The 21,462-nt window shown below is 40.4% G+C and overlaps 1 protein-coding gene and 1 non-coding gene across 2 annotated transcripts; one reads left to right on the top strand and one right to left on the bottom strand.

Annotated features, from left to right (window-relative positions):
* The first annotated feature begins 9,487 nt into the window (after positions 1 to 9,487).
* On the top strand, positions 9,488 to 9,594 carry LOC118484462. The gene has a single exon (XR_004873573.1). It is a non-coding gene; the product is annotated as a small nucleolar RNA R71 (small nucleolar RNA).
* Positions 9,595 to 16,286: 6,692 nt separating this feature from the next.
* On the bottom strand, positions 16,287 to 20,764 carry LOC110890322 (proteinaceous RNase P 1, chloroplastic/mitochondrial). Its single transcript, XM_022137918.2, has 6 exons — positions 19,511 to 20,764; positions 18,425 to 18,514; positions 18,148 to 18,329; positions 17,229 to 17,349; positions 16,834 to 16,902; positions 16,287 to 16,661 (listed from the first exon to the last, which is right to left on the bottom strand). Exons 1-6 carry the CDS (start codon positions 20,669 to 20,671, stop codon positions 16,566 to 16,568), a joined length of 1,719 nt encoding a protein of 572 aa, XP_021993610.1. The 5' UTR covers positions 20,672 to 20,764; the 3' UTR covers positions 16,287 to 16,565.
* Positions 20,765 to 21,462: the final 698 nt, after the last annotated feature.

The following is a 21,462-nucleotide window of genomic DNA, read 5'->3' as shown; positions in this document are numbered from 1 at the left end:
TATCCTTGCTGACTCAAACTACTGGGTTGAGGGTAACGTCGCCTTCAAAAGAGGGGCCTACTACAATAACTAAGATAATCTCTTAAACAAGTGCAAAAGTGCGAAAATAATCAAAGGTTATACTAATACACGTGTCGGATCCAAGTGATTCATCTTGTCTATCTGTTTTTATTTTTATTTTTATTTTCAGCATTTAGTTAGTTTTTATTTTTCTTAGTTTAAAAGATTCTTCTAACCTTTTTGATTTGATTAGACGTTGAGGATAAACCGGTATTAAAAGCTCTTGTGTCCTTGGACGACCTCGGTATCTTACCAACACTATACTACGTCCACGATGGGTGCACTTGCCCATATGTGTGTTTAGTGTTAGTGAATATCGTGTTTTATAAATTTAAAACTTGGCTAAAAGTGTAAAAAGGGCTTAAATATACATCTAAATTATAACACACTTCACGCACATCAATGCGATTTCGATTTGTTCCACATAAGATCCACATGGCTTGTTCCCACGGGAGTTGCTAATATAGAAAACACCACGTTTCCCATATTAGCTTTGTCTTGTGAAGCGACGTCATGTACCCTAATTCTACACAACTGCGATGACTTCCAAGTGATAACCGAATATCGATAGGCAATAGACCCTGATAGATGGTAAGAGACGTTCGTTGCGTTGTGAACGATATGTGATTCGATTGAGTTGAATACACCACAAACAGTAACCATTGCTAGCCCGCATGGCCTTTTTCCATGAAAGTCTGCTAATATGGTCGAAACACCACCATGTTTCGACCCTATTAGTTTTGTCTCGTGAAGCGAGGTCGTGCCTGCTAAGATAGCACAGATAACACGAGTATCGATGAGTGATAGCAACACGCGATGAGAGTATTGAGTCGATGATATAGGCGCGAAATGCGTTAAAGCGAAAAGCGACGAGTGATTTTTGGTATTCGTCTAGCGTTCCGCAATAAGCGATCCACACCAGGCGGTAGAAGTTCACACAGTAGTTAATAACTAGCGTTAGAGATTGCGAGATGAACACATGATGCGATTGTGATTTCGAGCCACATGTCGAGTGATTTAGATTGCGAGATGGATCCAGCAAAACTGCGATTAAGTTGCGTTCTAGACTTACGACCAGTCTTGCGTTGCTTCAATTGCTCTTCGGGGTGAACTTACCTAAGTCCATTGATGTGGCAATTGCGTTGCGTACGCAGACTTACGAGAAGTCTCGCAGTGATGCGATTTTAGTTTTGTTACGCCTTGTGATCGATTTGTATCGTGTTGAAAGTAACCATTATAATATAATAGGTCTAATAACGTCCAACTCCACAAGGCACTTTCTTCACGAAGCTTCGGTAGTATGGTAAAGCACACTTTGCGTTACCCCTACTACTTATGCCCCGTGCTTTGGTGTCACGCTTCGTTGACATGGCCAAGACCTTTGATCATGCTTTTAAACGTTATGGCACCATTAGAACTTCACTACGATCTCCGTGCACTGACCAGAATAATCCCGTGTGCACCCGCGATTAGTTGTTCCTTGCACGTATATCGTACCTCATTCTAAGAGTGTTGTAAGGGTAAAATACATTATATAGTACATAGTGCTAGCGTTTAGGTGGTGCTGGAGTAAAAGAGAAATAGAGTCCACATGCGACGATAGATGAAATAAGCTCCACACATAAAAGGAAATGAAAGCGATAAGTCATATTATTAAAACAACATTAGAAGCAAAATAACGTTGCTGTGGAGAACACTAGCGGAGACTGCGGCTGTTGTTGACTTCCTTCAGAGTTGCGGTCCTGCGCGGCAGTGTTGTGTATGATGACCATACCAGTTGCAATTTGTGCAATAGCGACTATTTGCTTCTGGCGGGTGATGATACGTGCACGTGAAACACAGGGGATGGGGCCCATTGTAAGCACGTTTCGATTGAACTAGGACTGAGGTTCGGGTTGCGGCAGTCCAGTTGTTGATGAGTCTGGGCTCACGATCTCTCGTTTGCGGCTTGGTTGTGCTTCCTGAGATGATGCAGTGTCGTTGTCAGATTCGCCTGATGATTTGATGGAGACATTGTCGGAGCAATCCTTAGAAAAGCTTTCAGAGGAGCTGTCAGATGATTCCTCGATCGATTCGCCAGAGGAATCGTCGGATGAGTTGATGATGATTAATTGACGAGCTTGTTTGACAGGCTTCTTGGAGAAAAACCCGTCCAAGACTCGTTTGTTGTTGATCTCTGTGGCTAAACGGTAGGCTTCTTCGATGGTAGCAGGTCTTGCAGCTTCTACAAAATCACCCACACTCTCAGGTAAGCCGCGGAGGTACTTCGCGATGGCTTTCCTTGGAGTGTCAACTTGACTTGGGCAGATTGCACTAAGCTGCTTGAACCTTGCTGTGTAGTCAGCATTGTCACCTCCGTTTTGCTTGATTTCCCAAAATTCGTTTTCTAGCTTCTGGACTTCGTGAGGGGGACAATATTCTTCCTTCATGAGTTCCTTCAGCTCGTCCCAAGAGAGGGCGTAAGCTGCGGAGATCCCACGTTTGTTGTGTTCGGCGGTCCACCAGTCGAGTGCTCGTGATTGAAATACCGCGGTAGCACAAGTAGTACGGAAACTATCGGGACACCCACTTTGTCGAAGGGTGACTTCGATAGAATCGAACCACTGGAGCAGTTGGGTCACACCTCCTTCACCTGTGAATTCCATCGGGTCACAGGCTTTGAAGTGTTTGTAGAGGAAAGTAGATTGCGGCGATTCCGTCATAGAGTCCTTCATGGCTCGAGAGTTACTGAGAGAGTGCACTTGAGCAACAATTTGAGGAATGAGCTTGACCACTTCCTTGGTCACAATCGAGGAAATCCTCTTATCGACGCTTCGTTTGGCTCTTCTCTTAGCTATTCGTCCCGAGATAGAGTTGTTGGAAGGCATCTAGACAGGGAGAGATTTGGAATGAGATTCGATCATAATGATTTCGAGTTTACGATGCGATCGAGCGCGGTCGAAACTTGTAATGTGCAATATAAATAGACTTCACATAGGAGCCACATAGGAGACACGAACTTCCTAGATTTTCACGTGATGTCTTGGTTGTACTTAGATATAGATAGTTGTAGTTCATACTTATACACACATATATATAGTTTAGAATGCGCGAGGACGCGTTGAGGGAGGGATTGCGAGAGAAATCAGATAATTGGACATTAGTCTTGTTGCGATCATTCGGTCTTTGTTTCGGATTGCGATGGTTGTGCGAGTTGTGTGCTTTGTAAAACAGGGAGCGAAAATTGATAATCGCAATTAAATACATAAAACGTAACTGAGTTCATCAAATCGTAAAATCCGGTGAGTTGTAGGCTTATTAAGACACTCGGAGTGCCTCGGGTGTTTAGGCGTCGACTACCCAAAGTAACTCAATCACACCCAACAAGTTCGTGCACACGCGTTGACTTTGGGGGTTTATGCTTCCACTGGGATGCAGCTCATGGCATTCATCCTCCAAGTCATCGCGAGGCTCGAGTCATTGTAATGGTCGAGTCCCTGGTGAGAGCTTTTTGAAAAACATTTTAGGGAGTGGAACGGTTCATTAAGGTACGGGTTTCACCCCTGACTTAACAGTTTCGTTCCCAATTTGTGGTTACGCTCATCGAATGAATCCGAGAGCTTCACTAGAATTTCGAAAGGGAGGCTTTCGTCGAGGTATGGATGTCACTCCTGACTCAACAAAAGATTCTCGTGCTAGATAAATGCGCTGAGTGAGCAATCCTATCGAGAGTTACTGGTTTTCACACCTGGTCTCGACTGGATCGCTCGGTTGTGAGATGCGAGTATTTTCGAAAACATGTGTATTATGCCCGCCTTAGGAAAGGCTAGTAGTATTCCAGCCTTAGGAAAGGCTTCTTCGTGTGAAGTTGTAGTACGCGGGGTTCACACAAAGTCATAGTTTTTGCAATTTCGATCAGAAGCATCAGGTAGGCGCAATACAAACCCTACTGGGTTCGTACGAGGCAGCCTCTGGGTGCTTAGACTATAGACTAGGTCATTCTTTAAGACGTAGACTCGGACTAGGTCGAGTCTCGCCTAATTCCCTATAGTTATGGCTCTGATACCAATCTGTCACACCCCAACCGATGGCTGAATCATCGGGGCGCGGCACTAGGCGAATCAGATTGCTCAAGAAAATCCATAACAACTATATTGCGATAATATCCATTACATTTGTCATCCCATACTAACAAACAATACAATCACATAAGTTATCACAGATTTCTTGTCCTCTCGAACAATTCAAATCCGTCAACTTAGAATTTAGGTGTGTTTCTAGACTTCCTAGCTTGATTTGATGTAGACTTCGACTAATCCTCCAACATACGTTAAAATATTGTCAATTGATGTGCGTTAGGTGTAATATATTTTTGATGTATAATTAAGCCCTTTTTACACTTTTAGCCAAGTTTTAAATTTATAAAACACGATATTCACTAACACTAAACACACATATGGGCAAGTGCACCCATCGTGGACGTAGTATAGTGTTGGTAAGATACCGAGGTCGTCCAAGGACACAAGAGCTTTTAATACCGGTTTATCCTCAACGTCTAATCAAATCAAAAAGTGAGAAAAATGTTTTTTAAACTAAGAAAATAAAAACTAACTAAATGCTGAAAAATAAAAATAAAATAAAACAGATAGACAAGATGAATCACTTGGATCCGACACGTGTATTAGTATAACCTTTGATTATTTTCGCACTTTTGCACTTGTTTAAGAGATTATCTTAGTTATTGTAGTAGGCCCCTCTTTTGAAGGCGACGTTACCCTCAACCCAGTAGTTTGAGTCAGCAAGGATACAATCCTAAAGGGTCGGATTATTGAAAGATAATGAATTAAGTTATTAATGCAAATTGTGGTAGGCCCCGCTTTCGGCGGTGACGTTACCCTCGGCTAAGTAGTCTGAGTCAGCAGGGATACAGTCCTAAATAGCCGGGTTATAGTATTAATAGTAGTTAACTTATGAGGGGGTCAAAGAGTTTGGATCCCCGCCATCCAATACCTATGGGCATTGAAGGAGATCCTACTAAATTTGACCCAGGTCCCTTGCAGGACCTCTAAACGCTGAACAAGGGCAAGACCTTTACCAAACCGTTCCCTTAACCCCCGACCAGGTAGCCAACATACCTCCATATAGACCGTGGAGATATGAATGGTGAAAATCTTTTATTTTATATAGACAGTAAAATAATGCCAGGACACCACGGACAAACGATAAGGAAAGATCACCTTCAACATAAGCAACTAGTTATTAAAGTCATTAATACAAAACCAAATAAAAAGTGCAAAAGATTGAAAATAAAAAGTATTATACTAAACACTTGTCTTCACCAAGTGATGTAAGAGACTTAGGCAAACATGGCCTTGATTGTCAAGAACTCTTACGATCAATCTTGGATCCCGAGACGACTCACACACTCTACGATGGACAATGGATGATGGTGGTGGATGATGGTGTTATGGTGGTGGTGGGTGGTGGATGATGTGTGAGAGAGGTGGTGTGCCAAGGGATGAGATGGAATGAAACCAAGCACTCCTATTTATAGGCTGAACAGAAGGCTGGGCACGGCCCCGTGTCCGCTGGACACGCCCTCGTGCCCGTCTGACACTCTCTCTCCTCATTAATTGTAATTCGCAATTACAATTAATGCGTCTGCTGTACTTTCACCACGCCCCCGTGCCCGCTGGACACGGCCCCGTGGTGGGCAATGGAAGCTTCTATAAGTTTGTCTTTTATGCTGCTTCTTGGGCACGGCCCCGTGCTGGCTGAGCACGGGGCGTGTTCAGACTTCTGCTTTCTCTTCTTTGCTTTGGAGGATGCCGTTGAGGGTCCGAGCAGTCTACTTTTATTCCTTTTCTTGTATTCATGCTAGAATTAGTTGTCTTTTTGCTTCTTTTGTGAATTTGAGCTCATTTCATCCTGAAAATACAAAAGGAAGACAAAAACACTCTTTTTCCAACATTAGTATTTAAAAAGGGTTAGTTTTATGCCTTAATTGATGGGATTCATATGTTGCATTTTACACACATCAAATACCCCCACACTTGAACTTTTGCTTGTCCTCAAGCAAAACTCTTTAAATGTGGCTTACACTCCCAAATGGAATAGGTAGAAGAGAAAGTTTTTGGCTTGTCATAGAGTGTTGGGAATCCAAGATCTTTGTAAGTTTTATTTTTATTTATTTACGATCCTATTCGTTATGATTTATTTAGAACGTTTCACAGGATAAATTACTTATTCGGGCATAGCATGCCTTATTAAAATTCCATTTATATACAAGTTCACATACCTCACGGGAGATCACTCAACACTCGGTCGAAGGTGTATTTTTTTTAGTGAATCACTCGAGAGCGGCATGGAACTTACGCCTTCTATAGGCTTGCCAAGCAATCAATCCTCATCCTTTTTAACTTTTTACCTTTGTAAATATCAAGAGGACTTTTTGGGTGAAGGGTTAGGCTTGGGTTAAAGGTGGGTGGATAGGTTAGTGGTTAGTAAAAGGGCGAAAATCGTAAAAAGCATCGGTTTTCGTGACACACCTTGTTTTTAGTGACTCTTTATTTTGAAGTATTTCTCCAAACAAGCTTTTATATAGCTTTTGTTTGTTTTTGACTTCATCATTTTTTTAATAAGTCACATAAAATAGCGAGCTTACGAAAAACAGAGCTTGTTACTAAAATAAAGGGTGAAAAATAAAAAAGGGTTTTTGGTGGGTAAAAAGGGTTTTAGGGTAATGAAATGAAAGGTTTAGGCTCAAAGGGGCTAACTAGGGGGATTTTGGGTAGGTGGTAAAAAAAATGAAAAATAATGGTGTAGAAAGAAAAATATGGTTAGTCCTAATGCCTCCATCACTTACTTACTTGGGTTTAAGTTGGTAAGGACCGGGAATGTATCGTCGTGGCAAGTTCTAGAGTTGTAAGAACCAAGCGGCTAATCACACAAGAAACGAAAAATGAGCATTTAATCTAAAGATGTATATTTGTATGCTCAATAAAGGCTCAAAACTCACTTTTGTGGGAATGGGTTTTTAATGCGATCAAGTATATATAATCGAATTTTTAACTAGACTTGTTATGCCGTTTCGTAATTTTCTTATGTTGGTTCTTTGTTATCACGACGCTATCGGTTGTAAATTTGTAAAAATATAACCTTTTTAGAACTTGTTATTCCCAAATTAAACCAAGACAAGTAAAAAAAACGAAAAGTTTTTGAAAAAAATTTGGGGTGTTTAGCGGTTCCAATAGAGTTTTGTGTAAGGCTTGTAATTAGGATTTGCAAAATTCAAGGTTTTAGCATCCCCCCACACTTAAATTACACATTGTCCTCAATGTGTCCCAAAAATAAGATTTTCGGTTGATTAGAATGTGTAAAAGTGGGTTAAAAAGCAAAGATTTATGTTACTGGCATCCTGGACACGGCCCCGTGTTGACCGGGCACGGCCCCGTGGTCAGGTGCCAGTAACAGAAATTAAAGAAATAAGACAGAAGCCTGGACACGGGGGCGTGTCCGCTGAACACGGCCCGTGTCCAGTTACCTGAACTGGGCGTTTTTCTGCAGGTGGCTCAGCACGGGGCCGTGTTGGTTGGGCACGGCCCGTGTTGAGCCTTCTGTGATGGAGATTTGTGTCGGGTTGCTCTGTTCTTTGTGCATGGGGCCATTTTTCTCGTTCCCTTTTTCGTCCATTACCACCATGAGTGTGTTTTATTTCTGCAAATTAAAACTAAAAGATTAAACTAAACTAAGGATAGTTCCGCGGAATGCCTCCGTGGTGCGCCACGTTTATAAGGGTCCTTGGCTAGACCTAATGCGAGGTTATATGTTTTCTGAGTGGGATGCCTGGCGTCCCATGTTACACCGTCGGAGAGCAGCATCCAAGCTCGAATCAATAACCTTCATGTAATTGACCGGGTCGTCGTCCTCTATTCTCTTCCCAACTTCGAACTTCACTTCATTATCCCCATACCTCAAGGTGAGTGTCCCATCATTCATATCTACCACTGCTTGGGCGGTGGCAAGGAAGGGTCTCCCTAGTATGAGGGGGACCTCGGTGTCTTCCTCCATATCGAGTATGACAAAGTCAGCTGGATAAACGAATCTGCTTACCTTTACCAAGACATTCTCGATGACACCTTGTGGGAATTTGACGGATCGATCAGCGAGTTGTATGCTCATTTTTGTAGGGCTCGTGGTTCCTAAGCCGAGTCTTTTGAACATTGATGAGGGCATGAGGTTAATGCTAGCCCCAAGGTCGGCTAAGGCATTACGAACGGGCGATTCCCCTATTGAGCAGGGAATCGTGAAGCTTCCGGGATCGATTTTCTTTTGGGGAAGTTTATTGAGTACGAGGGCAGAGCATTCTTCGCCTAAATTGACTAATTGCAAACTTTCAATTTTCTTTTTATGTGTAAGGAAGTCCCTCATGAATTTAGAGTACTTGGGCATTTGGGTTAGGACCTCGATAAAAGGAATATTGACATGCAATTGTTTTAACAGACTTTCGAACTTTGCGAATTGCTCATTGGTCTTTTGACGAATTAACCTACCGGGGTATGGAACTCGAGGAGCCTTGGTAGGCTCTGGAGGGGAGTTCTTTTCCTGCAGAGGTGTGGGTACTGTTTCTTCCGTTGGCGGTGCCACTTCTGCAGGCCCTACGGTGCGGTTCCGTAGTGTGATGAGGTAGACTTGCGCTTTTGGGTTCGTTTCGGTATTGCTAGGTAATGCGCCTTGCGGTCTCTCGGCAAAATTTTGAGCTATTTGATTTAATTGTTTTTCTATGTTTTGAATACTAGCTTGTTGATTTCTAAAATTTGATTCTAATTGTAGAAACCTTTCCGAGTTTTTCTTATCAGTGTCGGAGACGAGGCGAGATACAGTATCTTCGAGCCTTTCTCGTCCACTTTGTTGTTGAGTGAAATTTTGTGACTCATTTCTTGGTTGTTGAAAGTTTGTTCGTTGGGTTTGTTGGTTACTACTATTGCCGGGTTCCCTCCAACCAAGGTTTGGGTGGTTTCGCCATCCTTGGTTGTAAGTTCCCGTTGGGGGACCCGACGGCCTAGGTCTATTATCAATGTAGTTTACCATTTCTTGTTGATCGTCTGTTTCTTTCATGCAACTCCAATTTTCATGTGACCCACCACACCCTTCACAAGCCATAACCGAGACTGTTTTTGTCATTTCCAATTTTTTTAACTTTAAAGAAAGGGCCTCGATTTGGGCTTGTAAAGAAGTGCTTTCATCGACCTTATGGGCGCCTGGGGCGATAGACTTATTTCCCCGGGGGGTGTGCCATTGAAAATTGGTTTGAGCAATTTCCTCAATTTGATTATATATTTCGTGTGGGCGTCGATTACCTAAAAGTCCCCCGGAGCTAGAATCAAGTGTCTGCCTAGTGTGTGGCAACAATCCATTATAGAAAGTGGATACTTGTTGCCATATTGCAAGGCCGTGATGGGGACACTTGCGTAATAGCTCCTTGAACCTTTCCCAAGTTTCATATAAGGATTCCCCGTCCTCTTGTGAATATGTATTAATTTCAGTCATTAACTTAGCAGTTTTAGCAGGAGGGAAATACTTATATAGAAATTTTTGGGCTAGTTCATCCCAGGTGTTTACCGATCCAGCTGGGAGGGCGTTGAGCCAAGCTTTTGCTCGGTCTTTTAGTGAGAAGGGAAACATACGGAGGCGGATGGCGTCGTTTGATGCTCCATTGATCCGAAAGGTATCACATATTTCCAAGAAATTAGTTATATGTAGATGGGGATCCTCGTCCGCAAGCCCATGGAAGGTTGCGGAGTTTTGGAGCATTTGTATCAAATGCGGCCGGAGTTCGAAGTTATTAGCTTCGACATTCAGAGCATTGATAGCGGCGCCTAGATTACCTACGGTGGGTCGTAGATAATCCTTAAGGGTACGTTGGTCCGCCATTGGAGGTGGATCACCCGAAACCTTCTCTTGGTTTTTGGCTTTTAACCTTTTTCTGAGAAAGCGTTCAGGTTCTTCTAGTGGTTCTTTTATGTCTTTATTGGAACTGGAGCTCATACACTACGTGAGGTTGGCGTCGGGTTCCAAGTCCTGCAATAAAAACAGAAAAGAATGTTGGTCAGAAGGTTCACCACGGCCCCGTGTTTAGCGAATACGGCCCGTGGTCGGAGTTTCAGTGAATTGTTTTCCAGATCCCAGTTACTGGAAGTTGGACACGCCCCGTGTTGCACCGGCACGGCCCCGTGGTCAGCCTTCTGTAACTTGGAAAACAAAAAACTGCCAGTAACGATGCTGGGCACGGCCCGTGTCCGACCAGGCACGGCCCGTGCTGAGCCCTGCAGAAGCTGAAAAACTAAGAAAAATCCTAAAAATTAAAAAGAAAAATAAAAATATGATTAGGCCGTTGATTCCTAACTTTCTTAAAATCCTTGTGTCCCCGGCAGCGGCGCCAAAAACTTGATGTGCGTTAGGTGTAATATATTTTTGATGTATAATTAAGCCCTTTTTACACTTTTAGCCAAGTTTTAAATTTATAAAACACGATATTCACTAACACTAAACACACATATGGGCAAGTGCACCCATCGTGGACGTAGTATAGTGTTGGTAAGATACCGAGGTCGTCCAAGGACACAAGAGCTTTTAATACCGGTTTATCCTCAACGTCTAATCAAATCAAAAAGTGAGAAAAATGTTTTTTAAACTAAGAAAATAAAAACTAACTAAATGCTGAAAAATAAAAATAAAATAAAACAGATAGACAAGATGAATCACTTGGATCCGACACGTGTATTAGTATAACCTTTGATTATTTTCGCACTTTTGCACTTGTTTAAGAGATTATCTTAGTTATTGTAGTAGGCCCCTCTTTTGAAGGCGACGTTACCCTCAACCCAGTAGTTTGAGTCAGCAAGGATACAATCCTAAAGGGTCGGATTATTGAAAGATAATGAATTAAGTTATTAATGCAAATTGTGGTAGGCCCCGCTTTCGGCGGTGACGTTACCCTCGGCTAAGTAGTCTGAGTCAGCAGGGATACAGTCCTAAATAGCCGGGTTATAGTATTAATAGTAGTTAACTTATGAGGGGGTCAAAGAGTTTGGATCCCCGCCATCCAATACCTATGGGCATTGAAGGAGATCCTACTAAATTTGACCCAGGTCCCTTGCAGGACCTCTAAACGCTGAACAAGGGCAAGACCTTTACCAAACCGTTCCCTTAACCCCCGACCAGGTAGCCAACATACCTCCATATAGACCGTGGAGATATGAATGGTGAAAATCTTTTATTTTATATAGACAGTAAAATAATGCCAGGACACCACGGACAAACGATAAGGAAAGATCACCTTCAACATAAGCAACTAGTTATTAAAGTCATTAATACAAAACCAAATAAAAAGTGCAAAAGATTGAAAATAAAAAGTATTATACTAAACACTTGTCTTCACCAAGTGATGTAAGAGACTTAGGCAAACATGGCCTTGATTGTCAAGAACTCTTACGATCAATCTTGGATCCCGAGACGACTCACACACTCTACGATGGACAATGGATGATGGTGGTGGATGATGGTGTTATGGTGGTGGTGGGTGGTGGATGAAGTGTGAGAGAGGTGGTGTGCCAAGGGATGAGATGGAATGAAACCAAGCACTCCTATTTATAGGCTGAACAGAAGGCTGGGCACGGCCCCGTGTCCGCTGGACACGCCCCCGTGCCCGTCTAACACTCTCTCTCCTCATTAATTGTAATTCGCAATTACAATTAATGCGCCTGCTGTACTTTCACCACGCCCCCGTGCCCGCTGGACACGGCCCCGTGGTGGGCAATGGAAGCTTCTATAAGTTTGTCTTTTATGCTGCTTCTTGGGCATGGCCCCGTGCTGGCTGAGCACGGGGCATGTTCAGACTTCTGCTTTCTCTTCTTTGCTTTGGAGGATGCCGTTGAGGGTCCGGGCAGTCTACTTTTATTCCTTTTCTTGTATTTATGCTAGAATTAGTTGTCTTTTTGCTTCTTTTGTGAATTTGAGCTCATTTCATCCTGAAAATACAAAAGGAAGACAAAAACACTCTTTTTCCAACATTAGTACTTAAAAAGGGTTAGTTTTATGCCTTAATTGATGTGATTTATATGTTGCATTTTACACACATCATCAATACAAAAGTATTGGCGAGTATACAGGTTTGATATGTAATAGTATGATAGATTAAAAGTGCTGCGAATTTCCATATGCATAAACGTAATACACGACATATATACTCACAAAACTGATACTACCAGCTAAGTCCTCGATGCTCGACTCTTCGATGGCATAACTAGACCCCGTCGGGCGCAATAGTACTATACTAGTTTGGGTGGGACGTCACGAGTATAAGTCCTAGCATACATGCAACTAGCATCACGTATATCTATGCAAACAGTTATTCGCAAGTGATAGATTAACAATTTGAATCATTCGTTTGATAAGTTCGATTTATAAGGAACGTATGTTACACCCAAAATTCGATAAAAGGGGTCAAGTATACTCACAGTGCGTATTCGGTTGGATTGACGGGATGGTGCCTGAGAATGTCCTGATTTCAGACTAATTGCATAAGTGTTGGATTACGCGTTAAACGGTATCGAATTACGTGAAATTGGACGAAAAGTTAGATTGAGCTGGCCCATTCGGATGGACCGCTCGATCGGCCGGGCTGCTCGATCGAGTGGGCCGTTCGATCGGCTGGTCCAGCCGATCGGCTGGGCCGCTCGATCGACTGGGCCGCTCGATCGGCCAGCCTGTCCAGCTGTTTTCGATGATTTTCGAGTGTTCTTCGCTGTTTTTGGTCGAGACGTTGTTGTGACGCATTGAACAACTGAAATTCCATCAATTCCGACCTGTTCTATCGGCCGGGAATCACCCCGTTCCATCAGAACTGGCCGTTCTTGGCGGTTTTTCCGTGTTTAACCCGAAATTGGTCGTCTCTTCGGTAGGAATCAGATCCCTGACCAACACGACACTAAGAATGAGTAGAAGGTCGGTCTAAGCTCTGTTTCTACCATTTTTGTGTATAGATCTGATATGAAAACCTTGATTATCCTTACGGAATTTCTTAGATCTGAGTTGTTCTTAGTGGAATGAGGCCAACACTTGAAGTTCATAGGGACTTCATGATGACATCATTCTAGAACATCTCAAATCCGTAACTTCTTGATTAGAAAACATGGATTTGGACGAGATTCATGAAGAATCGTATGGAAACCATTCGGATCTGAGTTGTTCTTCATAGGATGACATCACCTTTGAAGAACTCCATGGTGACATCACCCTAGAACACTCCGAATCCGTTGATTTCACGGTTAAAAGTCGGATTTTGAAAGATAGAAAGATGAAGGATTGCATATAGATCGAAGTAGTACAAGATTTGAGTTAAAAACTTACAAGAATCGCGAGAAATCGGAAGATTAAGGAGCTGGAATGTCTTGGTCGAGTGGCAGCAGCAACAACAAGTGCTTGGAGGGTGAAGAGGGGTATTTATAGGCAAGGAAGGAGGAAAAAGGAGGAAAAGTGGCCTGGATCGGATGGCCCAACCGATCGGCTGGCCTGTCCGATCGGACGGCCCAGCCGATCGGCTGGCCCGTTCGATTGGATGGTCCAGCCGGATGGCTGTTCTGTCCGATCGGCCGGCCCAGCCGATCGGCTGGCCCGTTTGATCGGGCGGCCCAGCCGCTCGGCTGGCCCGTCCGATCGACTGGCCTACCCGTTTGGCTGGCTCGTCCGTACGGAAGCCCTTGATCCTCGTTTTTGGTGCGATTTCGACAGTTTGGGCCATAATTTCATATATTTATATAATTATTTAATTATTTATTATAATTAATCACAAAAAGGTCGCATATACGCATTTATATATCCAATATTCGGTGTGATGATCGATTTATTCATGCCTTCGAGTGCGATGTGCCACAATGATTATCGGGGCACTACTTGCTCGTGTTGCCGTCATCGTCATGATGGCTGGAGACATGGTACTCACCCGATAGTCTTTGTTAGCATTGCTTGTTTACGTTTTGACACCTCACGGTTATCGAGGAGGGTAGATTAAGTCCTCACTCAACATCATCGTGAGTGTTATAATTTATTGAAAATAGGTTTGTAATAGCGATAGAATATGCGTAATTATTCGATTATACTTCGATTTAGCGATATATCTGATATAGTTACATTATTATCCGAATCTCTGGTGCTTGGCGTAACGAGTGTATCGAATAGTAACAACGCACGAAAGTGCGGGTTGTTACAAGCATCTTTCTTTTAACCTTATCTCTTTTCTACCCTTCTTCTCTCTTCAGGTATCTGAAACAATTCCGAGGAGTTCAAGCTTACCTTTGGCCGGAATTTGGCTGGAAGGTAGCCGGAAACCCTTATTGGCCAAAATTTTGCCAAAAGAGCGCCTGGAGTCGCCTGTGCCTAACACCAAGCGCACGCCTGAATGTCGTTTTTTGAAAAAAGACGCAGATCCGCGCCCAAGACTCCACCAGGCGGTTTTGTTGCGCCTCGCTGCGCCTGTGCGCCTAGCTCGCTTTTGACAACATAGATTCAAGTCCAAACCAAGCCTACATGTCAATTTTTATGCCTTCTCACACTTCTCACGAAAATTTTTTTTACAGGATCCTAAGGCTATATATATATATTAGAGAATAATCAAAAATCTTATCATAATGTTTATATAAGATTATAAGGCAAGGGTGGAGGGTATAGTCAATCACCCTAGGGTGTTTGAGTGAAATCCTACCCAATAATATTATGTCATGTCAACTCCCCATTCTACTCCCCATTTTACACTCAATCACTAGGTATGGTCAAACACCCCTCAATTAAAAAAAAAAAAAAAAAAAAAACTTGATTGGTCTCTCATCTCTCTCTCCTCTCCTCTCAACACAATCGGTGACTACACACCGAATTCCCTATCCTCTCTCCAACTCAAACAGGTGGGGGTGGTCACCGATCGGTGACACCCACTCCCCGAGCAAGTCACCGAGGATTATACCCTCCAGCCTAAGGCTATTGAGTGGTAAAGGAAATTATATAAGATTATAAGGCTATTGAGTGGTAAAAGAAAAAACTCTCTAGATTTTTAGATAGGAGAAGGTTATAGGTTCAATACCCGAGAAATGTAACATTTAGCAGTTCAAAAAATAATGTTTATATAAGTTTAATCATGTTTCAGTGACCGTAATGTTTTCATGACAATAACAGTTATGTAATATTTTGTTATGGATTTACTATAGTAATAACACATAAAAGCTTTAAATAAATAAAATATAAAAGTTGAGCAATTATTAATGAATTTAACATATAAATATAAATTCTGGAGTCTTGCTAATAAATAAGATTTTAGAAGAAATTTCGAAATCCGTAGGCTCATCGGTTTGACCAGTAGTCAGACAGTTCAAATCGACTCAACCAGACCAGTTATGTTGTATTAGATTTTAATCTAATACGGCTGATCTAGTGCGTTTATGAAAAAAATAGTAATTAAATGTTTACTTTCTCTTTGGTCTCTTGAGTTTTTTTCTTGGTATTATTTTAAAGTTAATTACATGGATAGGTCAAATGACACTTTTGCTTTTAAGGTTTAAGAAATTACATTTAAGCTCTCAAATGTTCCCATATTTAGTCGTTTTGAAAAAATGGTCATTTGTTTTTTGCGTAGAAAAAGGGGCGCTCCTCATCCAGAAAATATTTAGTCGTTTTGACAAAATGGTCATTTGTTTTTTGCGTAGAAAAAGAGGTGATTCTCATTCAGCTAAATAGGCTTGCCCTGTTGTTTTATCTCATCTATCGACAAAACCTAAATAAGTTTACATGATTTACCCACCGAGTAAAATCTCATACTCTTCGTGCCAAAACGCCACGGTTTCAAAAATTTTCACTGTGTATAACATAGTAGCATGGTTGTTGAAATCGCTAGTCACTAGTCGGTCGGTGGAGTGGGGACTAGCGATTAATCGGGATTAACCAGGGATTAACCGGATATAATCGCGATTAATTGTAATTAATCGAGATTAATCGGTGATTAATCGAGGATTAATCGGCGCCTAGTCGGGATTTTTACAACCATGCATAGTAATATAGATAAGCTAAGATGTGGCTAAGGTTGCAAATGACTTGATCATTACAAAATAACAAATGTTACTAGCTTTTAAAAACTAATAAAAATGAATGAATGATTTAATTAATTATTAAATATTTATATTTTTTGTTATAATTATAATTGATTAGAACTTAGCCAACTGAGAATATATGAATCATTATACAAAGAATAGTCAAACTCATTTGACCTATTAAACATTTTGACTTGATATCTTCCCATTTGAATCATATATGAAACCAAATGCTTTATGTTGAGCTACAAAGGTTATACAAATCATAAATGAAAAATTTTGAATCAAACCAATATTTTTTCTCTCTTCCGACTTCTCCATGTAGGATATCTTTACTGTGAAAATGAAAGAACGGGTTTGAGGGGTCGGATGGGAGGACGTAATATAGCGAAGTTAACGCTTGGTCCGGTTGGCGCAAACCCATTGCCTACGTGTCTCAAAGTCATCTCCGATCACAGTTGGTATGTGCCAGCTGCCTTGTTCCGACTCCTGCAATCGCAACCCATTGTTCGATAATAATAAATAACCACAGATATAACAAAACAAGAACATATTGTTTGGATATGATTCTAGTGTTTAAAGATTGTATTAGATAATTAAAAGTTTCCGAGTTAATCTTTTTATTATTAATAAACAAAATGACTAAAAGCAAGAAACACACCTGAATAACAATGGAATATGGTGGAGGCATGTGGAATTTAAGTCCTTCTCTTGTAACTGACAATCGAACCTGCAAACCGACATAATATAAAAACTCCATAGAAGCTACATGAAAAGTAGTCCAATTGTTTGGGGGCTAACCAACAACTACTTTGTGTTTTATCTTACCCAAGTCAAACTAAAAAGTAGTCCAAATGTATGATGTTTGACCCAATCATTTTGACACATTTAGTAAACGTTGCAGAATGCTTTCATTACAGGACATGATAACTTAATGATGATAATAATTCAGTTCACAAGATTCTCTATATATCATAATTGCATGGTATTTTAGACATCTGACTGATAGTCAATCGCTTTTAGATGTTTAATAAAACAGAAAGAATTAAATCATACCTGATGCTTTTCTTTCCATCTTGGAAAAAAGCTTGTGCCTAGCAATTGAAACAAGTGATCTCTCATTTCATCATTTGTCACTAGCAAACACTTGCTACTTATAGCAGCATATAACCAATACCTGGAAAAAGTTATCCACGTATAAATTAACAAACAGCTTGTGTAGTTTAACTTTAAAAAGTTGAGTTTAATATTATACGAGCCTCCACAACCACATAAAAATCGAGCCTATATGCAATTGATCTCTCGTTTTATACAATTTTATAGTTTTGTATAAACATATTGCATCAAATATAACAATAAAAATCTCAGCTTTTTTTAAATAAATAAATTTAGAAGTTTAAACACATTTTCCTTGGCTTTCGAACCATTTGACCCATTTCCTCTAGTCAATTTTTTAGCTTTAACCTTATATAGGGGAGGGTTATCTTGAGAACGCTAAATATTGCGAGAACCGTGAGAACGAATGAAAAAATCAATCAAAACCAATTTTTTTTAATACAAACGTCATTGTAATTAAGATACAACATCAAAAAAAGAATTTACAACATCAAATAATTCATTTATCCTTTCAAAATCACTCTTTTTGGATTTTTTACACGTGTAAATATAACAGATTTACACATGTGCAAATGACAAACTTACACATGTGTAAATTTTCTTTATTTACGAATTCACGTAAATTTAAACGTGTAAATTAAATTTCTAACATTGTATTCGAATAATAATGATAAGTGTAGCAAAAAAATTTGAATTTGAATTGTTTTTACAAAGTTCTCGCGGTTTTTTCATTTGTTCTCACGGTTCTCACAATATTTAGCGTTCTCATTTAAACCTTCCCCTTTGTAGCATAACCCAAATCAACCCGCTTGTATATGAATGGATAGAAGTTCCCGGATTTTAAAAATATAAGCTTTACCAATCATCATTTGATCCTTGTGGAGTGACATAAAGTGCCCCAGATTCTTGCCAATGCTGCAATGTGGTTTTATTCTTTGGATTCCCGATGTGTTGACCTTTTACGCGCCCACTATGCAGAATTACTAGTGGTAATTTATTTGATGGACTCAGTTTACGTGCTAAGTTCACTGCAGATTTAAGCTACAAAAATATATATTATTACTTTGTGACTTTGTTTATAACATCAAAGACAGTAAAGAACGGCCTTGATTCAAGCCTTTTTGTTTAATTTAAACCTGATTGAATAAGAAATAATTCTGCTTGATATGACCCACATTTGCACCATCCACAACTGCGTCAAATGGACCATGCTTTTGAAGCCATTCCTGCATGAGTTTGCTTAAATGAGTACGGTTAGCGGCAGCATAAGTTGGTTTAGGATGTGTTTGAAAGTGTGTTATAAAACGAATTATTTGATACTATAGTTTAAGGCGTATGGAAAGAAAGAAACTGTCGTGTTTTAAGTTCGATACTTTAACAATAAATAAAAAAGTATGTTCTATTCATTTCATCTATTAACTTCTAGAACGATCAGCGATCAGAATTTATCTTAACACTCAAACAACACTAGTTACGTGATTATTACAACTTCAAGTTGATTATCTCCTTGTGATTATGCAACATAATACATTTTAAAACACACGACCAAACGCCCTTTAACTAGGGGTGAGCAGAAAACCGAAAAAACTGATTTCACCGAACCGGAAAAAACCGAACCGAAATTTACGGTTTGGTTACGGTTTTACATTTTTTGAAAACCGAAAAAACCGCACTGAACCGAATAACCTAAAAATAATTTTTTTACCGTTTGTTATATATTGATTTAGCAATTATTAGTTTTGTTCTAGAATGTTAAGTATTTATAACTTATAATAAAAACATTAACATGTTTATCTCTCTTTGAAATGATTTATCCATTGCCTAGAAGAAATAACAAAATTTAACATATAAATTAAATGATTTTCAAAATATTGTAAAAGAAAATGTCTTAATAAAAACTTTGGAGAAACATAAACATAGATTAGAAGGTTAGATTAATGTAAACAAAATTAATTAAAATCATTAAATATAATAAATAAATGTAAACATCTAAGAAAGATTCTTGAATCATGGATTATACTTTTTATTTTTGAATCTTACGTAATTTTGTTCCAAAACCCGAAAAAACCAAAAACCCAAACCAATCCGTTGCTAAAACCGAAAAAACCAAAACCAAACGGTTTTCAATAACCAAAAACCAAACATTTCGGTTACAATACCCCTACCTTTAACTGAACAAGATAAAGTATCATGAATACATAACTAGAGACACAGGATTATACCTGAAACTGCAAAAAATCAGCCCGTGTCTCCCTCTGGCAAGCCAAAGTACTTAAAGAGCTAGCAAAGTTTTCGGTTTCCAACGGATCAATATCAACACAAACAAGCCTCTCACCACACGCTTTACAAACACCCGTCTCATCCATTTCCGTTCGCGTCACTTGCCATCTCCCCTTCCCGAACCACCCTTGCCCATGCCACCCGCCACCACCTTTCACCACTGCCTCTTTAACCTTCCCCACATCCCAATCCACCACCCCGTCACCCGCCGCACAATCCGACCTAAACCAATCCTCTATCAACCCCGCCGTATCCTCACCAACCTGCCGCACACTCGCCCGCAACCTCTGCAACATCTCGTACACTTTATCCGTCCTTCCCGAATCAAAACTAACCCGTAACAACATCGCGAGCTCCGCCTCTTCCGCCGCAACACCGTTCTCAACCATGTAACAATCAACCTCGTACGCTTTATCCGCCATCCCCTTTTTACAAAACCCGAGTAAAGCCGGCACGTAAGACCTCAGTTTCGGCGAAATCCCACATCCTTCTTTCATTCTTTTAACCAAATCGAATGCCAATTCGGGGTCTTCTTTCGCAGCTGCTAATCTAGCCATTGTAGTAAATGTTGCTTCATTCGGAATCACTTTAATTCCATTATTATTTTTACAACTTTCCATATGTTTGTAAATCTCAAAACCCCTTTTCAACCCTAAATCAGAATCACTAGCAGAACACAAATACAACAGCTTATTATAATGCTCAACATTAAGTGGAACATTATTAACCAATGCGTCGTCGTATAGACGAAGGGCTTCTTCAAGATTATTATCTTTAGAACAAAGACCTAATAAAAACAGAAGTTTACCAGATGGGGATTCATAACGACGTCGTTTCTCTGCGTTGCGGCTCATTTGGGATTGTGGGTGTCGATTGGTGATGAAAGATTGGTGCTTTTTTATCAGGGTTGCTCCGTCATCGGCGGCGGAGGCGGCGGCGGCGGTGCAAAAGTGTTGAGAGGGTTTGGGAAATATGAATTGGGTGATGGGGTTTAAGGGTTTTAAGGAACGAGTGCGGCATGAACGGCAATTGAGGAAGAAAGATGGGGGTTTGTAAGCGATTAGGGTTTTGAGGGATAGATTGAAGGTGGGTTTCAATAACATTGTAGAGGGATTGAGGATAGAGGCATCGAAGATTGAGGAAGATAGATGTTTGAAAGCTCATGCACTTCAAGTTTTTGTTCTTTGGTTAGATAAAGGGGGTGTTTCGCTTAGCTTTTATTTTTTCGCTTATTGCTTATATTTTAAAGTAGCTTATAGCTTATTTTCTATTATTTGATAAGCTTTTTTTAAGTGTTTGGATTAGCTTATAGCTTATTTCTATCATTCTTCAAATAAGCTTAAAAACCATCCTCAAATAAGCTTATTCAAATTAGCTTATATAAGCTAATAAGCATAAGTTTAAAAAGCTAAAACAAACACCAAATGAAGCTTATTTTGTAAAAAAAGCTAAAAAAAGCTATAAGCTTTGTCAAAAAAAGCTAGGCCAAACACCCCCAAAGTTTAGTGTTTTAATATCAATTTATCACTCACAACTTATAACCAAGTTTTGCCACGTCATCGAGCTATATTCAATCACTCACAACTTTTTTTAGACTAAACGGTATGGAGGTCGGCCTTGGCCCGGCGAGGCCCGGCGCCACACCGCCCCCCTGTGGAGCGTCCCGTCTTCTCCGTCGGCCCAAGCACGTTGGCGACGGGCAAACTTTTTGAAATAATGCCGTTGCCAACGGCTATTTTTTTTAAAAAAGGTTTTTTCACTTTAAATAAATACCCCACCTCAATCCATTTTTTATATCCAAAATCTCCCAACTTCTCCCTTCTCTCATCCATTTTTATAAAAAGACTCCATCTTTTTTATAAAATCATGAATCTGTTCAACCCAAACAATCCCC

The sequence above is a fragment of the Helianthus annuus genome, chromosome 11 (genome assembly GCF_002127325.2).
Source record: "Helianthus annuus cultivar XRQ/B chromosome 11, HanXRQr2.0-SUNRISE, whole genome shotgun sequence".
Taxonomy (NCBI): domain Eukaryota; kingdom Viridiplantae; phylum Streptophyta; class Magnoliopsida; order Asterales; family Asteraceae; genus Helianthus; species Helianthus annuus.
Note: the sequence above shows the minus strand (reverse complement) of the source record. Positions and strands in the feature narration are given on the sequence as shown.

Excerpts from the sequence above, each read along its gene's own strand:
- LOC110890322 (XM_022137918.2), bottom strand. The coding sequence starts at position 20,671 with ATGTTATTGAAACCCACCTTCAATCTATCCCTCAAAACCCTAATCGCT. Across the intron at positions 18,515-19,510 it reads CTGATTTTTTGCAGTTTCAG|GAATGGCTTCAAAAGCATGG; the intron begins GTATAATCCTGT and ends AAACTCATGCAG. Across the intron at positions 18,330-18,424 it reads ATTATTTCTTATTCAATCAG|CTTAAATCTGCAGTGAACTT; the intron begins GTTTAAATTAAA and ends ATATTTTTGTAG.